General features: G+C 32.9%; 1 protein-coding gene across 1 annotated transcript in view; it reads right to left on the reverse strand.

Moving 5' to 3' along the window:
* Positions 1 to 3117, reverse strand: part of LOC106677253 (probable ATP-dependent RNA helicase DDX10) — an 18741-nt gene extending 15624 nt beyond the window's left edge. Inside the window, exons 1-2 of the mRNA XM_014415062.3 lie at positions 2887 to 3117; positions 117 to 308 (exon numbers count right to left, since the gene is read on the reverse strand). Of these exons, the coding sequence (XP_014270548.1) occupies positions 117 to 308; positions 2887 to 3006 (312 nt within the window). The 5' untranslated portion in view covers positions 3007 to 3117. The remainder of the gene's footprint in view (positions 1 to 116; positions 309 to 2886) is intronic.
* Between the last annotated feature and the right edge of the window lie 2724 nt (positions 3118 to 5841).

Below are 5841 nucleotides of genomic sequence, written 5' to 3' on the forward strand. Positions count from 1 at the left end.
ATAATATATATATAAAGAGAATCTAAAAATGGATTGGTTCTGTTAACATTAGCTTATACAGCAAAAAAGGAAATGAAGGAAGGTGTAAAAATTAATATCAATATCTAAAAGCTTACGGGTATCAAAAAAGCAAGAGTCTTTCCACTTCCAGTTTTTGCAGCACCAAGAACATCTTTTCCTCTGAGAGCGAGAATGATGCTTTCTTTTTGGATAATGGTTGGTATTGCATAATTGTTTTCAGAAAGACCTTTTTTAGTTCTTTCGGACAGAGGAATATCTGTGAATGATTCAATCTCAGAAGTATCAACCTAGATGGAATATAAATGAAATAAATTATCCATTCCACTCAAAACATAGTTCATATAAAACATTATTTTATTAATAATATCAAAGTTGAATTAATTAACCTGCAACCTGATAAGTGGGCCTGACAACTACAATTATTTGTCAACATTTTAGATCAAATCATACATTTAGTTAATAAAATACATTTATTATTATAATTGTTTATTTACATAGAAATGGATTATTTTTTACAATGTGATAAAAAACAAAATCTAAAATAAATTAACTTAGAAGATCAAAATAGAGGTCTGATTCTAATTGTCTCCAAGTTTCACTGTTGTCAAACTTAGAAGACTGTTGAATAGTAAAAGATAATAAAGAAGATTTACAAATTCATCACTTTTTAAAAAACATCCTGGTTCAATAACCTTTACTTTAATGAAGTTCATATGTGAATCATAATAAAGAGAGATTTGATTCTAGTATTGTAAAACAATACTAAAAGTACCAGTATTATCACTAAAAATAATTACATTAAATTATTACAAAGTGTTTAATTTTCTCTGACCCGAGACATAGATATTAGAAGTAATATTAAATATTATTATTAAATTTTAGTATATTTAAAGATTTATTTTATATGACATATTTAAAGATTTGGAAATTTCATTATTTTTTAAATTAAAATTTCCTCATGATCCAGTATTAAATATTTTATTTATTTAACTAGGCATCTAGAGTCTGGATTTCTTTCTCCAGTTGATCACAGAATAAGGACTTAGCTGAAAAATAAAGTGTTATCAGCAGGGGGCTGTAAAGCTTCCGGCAGTTACCAGTCCACTGCAAGCAACAATTCTAAATTGAAAAAGGATTAATTATTCCAGACTCGAGATGCTAAAGGGTAGCTGTCCTTTGGGGACAGACTTTGGTTCGGTTCCGTCTAAAATGAAGGAAGCCGAAGAAGGTGAAACCTAAATCTAAAAGAGGAGGTTCTGAATCTTCCTTCTGATTGTTCCTACTCGGATTGTATGGATGAGTCTGATTCTTGCTCATGTTCAGATTGTGATACAAATGGTAAAAAGAAAAAATCTTCAGAAAGATATAGATGTGATGATTGTTCCTGCTCAGATTGTGAGTATGAACCCAAACCACAAAAGAAGAAGGCTGCACCAAAACGGAAAACCACTAAAATGAGCCGCCATTGTTGCTCGTAGAGAAGAAGTTTTAAGTTATTAGTTTATAAAATTTATATGTAAAGTATAAACTGATAAATTAAGGAAGAAAATAATTTTATAATTTATGATTGTATTGTATTGATGCCGGTTTTGTATGACTTATATTTATGTCGGAATTGTGTATCAGCACTATATCTTTACAACTGTTAATACTATATTTATACGTCAATTTTAATTCTAGAACTTATGAATTATATATAAATGAATATATTATTTTATAGAAATTAACCTATTTCAATTGATACTACACCTTTGTTGTAAATTATTACATTCAAACAACTTAAAAAAAAATCACCAGAACAATTCAGGGTTTCGTCCCATCATCAAGATTTATGCTTAAGTTTTTTCTTTTTCATATGTATCCTTGTTTTTATAAAATAAAATTCCCAAATCATCAATAAGAATTTCATTAAAATATAAAACTTATAATAAAAAAAATTGATGTTTTCAACTTTTTTTTTCTAAAAAGAATTCAAGGAAGATGATTACAATTATTAGAATTATGTAATTACTATTATTAGTGATATTTTAAATATAATTACATAACTTATTATTAGCTATAATTCGTTATTATTTTTGTAGAAAACAATTTTCCTTTAATTAACATAATTTCACAAAACTTCATTATATTACAAAACTAGAACTGAATCTCGGCTTATTTAAAAAAAAACTTAATTAACATGGACATAAATATTATTATTAAACAAGAACGTTTTTCTAAAAGTGAGGAAATTGTAATCCTGTAGGAAGTATATATAAAAAAAATAGCGCTATCGTCACCAGTAAAGCACTTAAAATTTTCTGAACAGAATGTTTTCAGAGTAAATATTACCCTGAGTTGAGTCTGGGATTATGAAATTCATACTCAGTAGTAATACTTGTTTATATTTAAGTGAAATTAGACCATTAACTCAAATCACAAAAGATCTGCTAAGGTTTTGAATATTTCTTGATCGAACCTTGTCCAGCTTCCAACCAGAGCGTTAATAATAATAGTGTCATGATTCACAATAATATAACATCATGTATAAGTGGTTATATGCCCACCAGGGATGCTTTGGAACAGCTACCCTCAAAATTAAATATAAGTTGGTAAAACAGTTACATTAAGAGTTGTGATCTATTTAACTTCATCCAACACATTTGAAAAAGAGAATATACTGAACACTTGACAGTTAAAAATATTCTCTTTTTTTTTTTTTTTTTATTCAAAGCTTCAGGATGGGAATGTCAAGATTCATTTTTCTGGGTGGCCATAAAATAAATATTGACTGACTCAGCTTTTGAATCAAGCATTTGGGAATGTAATCCTAACATTGTTAACAATTTATTGATAGATAAAAATAATATTACTGAAAAAACTCACCTTCTCATATTTGGAATATAGTTGTTCAATTTCTTGGGCTTCTTGTTCCCGTTTTTTACCTTTCACATGAAATGATGTGACATTAGATTGATCACCTCCTTTCAACTTTTTGTATTTCATGTTTAACACAGTTAAAGCTGATTAAGAGGAAACATAAAAAATTATCTTCCTAAGAGCATTGACACTCAAAACTGGATTCAAAAACACGTGAGGAAGGTAAAACCTTTGATAGGTTAACACTATCCAACCAAAGAGGTAAAATATATAGTAAATATCAAATCCATTTGGGAGAAGAAAGTTATATAATTTTAATATAGAAAAAAAATTAAAAATAACCCAACAAAGAAATAACTCCATCTGTCTTGAGGAATAGTATGTTACTGGCATAACTGTTTAAACATAACGGTGGATTATTTATGAATTCGTCTATAAATAATGGAACTTAGAACAGCTGCCGTGTCCCTTCCACATCCAAACTGAACTCCTTATTCACACTCCTTTTTATGTTTAGCCGCACAGATGCAGAGATTATTTTTTTTTTTTTAATAATTTATTTATTGTTATTTACAACTGTATAACATATATACAAGTAAATTTGCTGTAGGTGTGATAGTGACATGATACAAACATGTGGAGAATCTACCCACTGATATTACTCCAATAACATTTCTAGAGATCTCGAGGCCATCTTCTTTTCAGACGCCTAGGATGATTATTAGGTAATGAAGGAGAAGCCAGGTTAGAAACAAGTGGATTTGGGTGGTTGGGAAGTTTATCATGGAAGGAATGGTATCTGGACAAAGATTTTTTAAATTCATAATTGGCCGAGTATTTGGTGACTATATATCCTCTACCTTCAGACCTAACTCACACCTCTATAATCCACAACATGTCTCCACCATTCTATCATATTTAAATATATCTTTGACCACTTTCTCTGCCTCCAAAATGTTTCACCCCCAAAGAAGTACAAAAAGAAATCAGTAACCTACCAAAGCATAAGTCCCCAGGTTATGACTTAATTACGTCTGAAATCATGCAGCACTTTCCCCGGAAGGTCATTGTATTCCTCACTGCGCTCTATAACTCAGTGTTATGTACAAACCACTTTCCGATCCAGTGGAAATTCTCGATCATTATAATGATATTAAAGCCAAACAAGCCATCTCATTTACTATCTTCATATAGACCAATCAGTCTCCTATCAATTTTTGCTAAACTTTTCGAAAAAATACTATATACGAGAATACTACCTCATCATCAATTCGGCTTCCGTCATCGCCATTCTACAACCCATCATTATTGTAACCATCAACTTCATCGAGTCATAAACTTCATAGCTTCTGCTTTCGAAAAGAAACTATATGTAACAGGTGCCTTTCTCGACGTACAACAAGCATTCGATAGAGTTTGGCATACAGGACTCCTTTATAAACTGAAAAGAGTTCTTCCCAGCACCTACTATCAGATAACAAAAGAGAGATACTTCCGGATTCGACAGGGCTCATCACTATCCTCATATTTCGCAGCAGAAGCTGGAGTTCCGCAGAGATCTATACTAGCGCCATTATTATACACTTTGTATACCTCCGATTTACCCACAATGGAACATACTCTCACGGCCACATATGCCGACGACGCAGCCATTTTAGCCAAGCATGGCGACCCAGCACAAGCCTCAGAACGATTACAAATACACCTAGCTCACATCCATGAATGGTGTATCAAATGGAAAAACAGAGATAAACATTGAGAAATCAGTTCAAATAACTTTTACGCTCCGTCGAGGTTGTAGCAGTCAGCGAGCACGAAGTGCCGCTATAACCCGCTAGGGGCCAGCACTACAAGCGCCTAAGAAGCTGTATAATTGTATATAAGTTTATCATTATAAAAATACGACCTCTTGTATATATGTTAATATGTAAAATGTAAGAATATTAATTATAAAATAAAAAGAGATTGAGCAAAAAGATTCTACGGAACTATCTCAAGTAGAGTTAAAAGAGTGAATCCTCAGTGATAACCGATCACATGAGGCCTTCAATTGCCACCGGGATTATTCATCTGATCAAGCCTTCTCCGGGTCTAGTCATAGCACTGGTGGCTTACACTCTACTTGAGATAGAGAAGTTCATTGCTAATCTATTCTCGTAAGAGTTGGTTTTTGTTATGCTCACCTTAGACTATGGCCTATCTCCTTTCCCTGTCTCCAACAATCTTAGTCCGTCCGCTTCATCCCGGCAACCAGTGTAATTTCCCGTCTTTCCCCGGGTCTAGTCCGTCCGCTTCATCTCGGCAACTAGAGCTGTTGCTCTGCCTCAGACTCTCTCACGCTTCATCTCGGCAACTAGAGCTGTTGCTCTGCCTCAGACTCTCTCACCTAGACCTCCTCTACCTAGTCAGTGTCCAGGGCTCATCCCCTGGCACGGCCTTCCTTTCTAACCTATTAATGAATAGCCTTGTCGTGGGCCTTCTGTAAAGAGATATCAGGCTGGAGAAATCGCCTAAGACCAGACAACCCCGACAAGGTCTATGTCCTTCTGTTTTTCTAAACGAACGAAGTTTAACCCGGACAGACACAGTAAAATACCTTGGATTGACATTAGACAAACGACTTACATGGACCTCCCACTTAAAAATAAAACAAAAGCTAAATTTCCGACTTAAATTATTATTTCATCTTTTAAATAAACGATCAAAATTGCCACTTTCAGAAAAACTAAAGATTTATACTTACCTTCTCAGACCAATTTGGACTTACGGTGCACAAATTTACGGATATGCCAAAAAAACCAACTTACTGAAACTGCAACAGTTTCAATCAAAATTACTAAGACTGATCAGTAACAAGAACTTACACAAAGACTTACGAACTCCCTACGAACAAACAACCATTAAATCATTATATAAACGGTTTCACGACGCACTTCCAACACACACACTAACCCTCTAATT

This window comes from Halyomorpha halys, unplaced genomic scaffold, assembly GCF_000696795.3.
Source record: "Halyomorpha halys isolate HHAL.00 unplaced genomic scaffold, Hhal_1.1 Scaffold91.1, whole genome shotgun sequence".
NCBI lineage: Eukaryota > Metazoa > Arthropoda > Insecta > Hemiptera > Pentatomidae > Halyomorpha > Halyomorpha halys.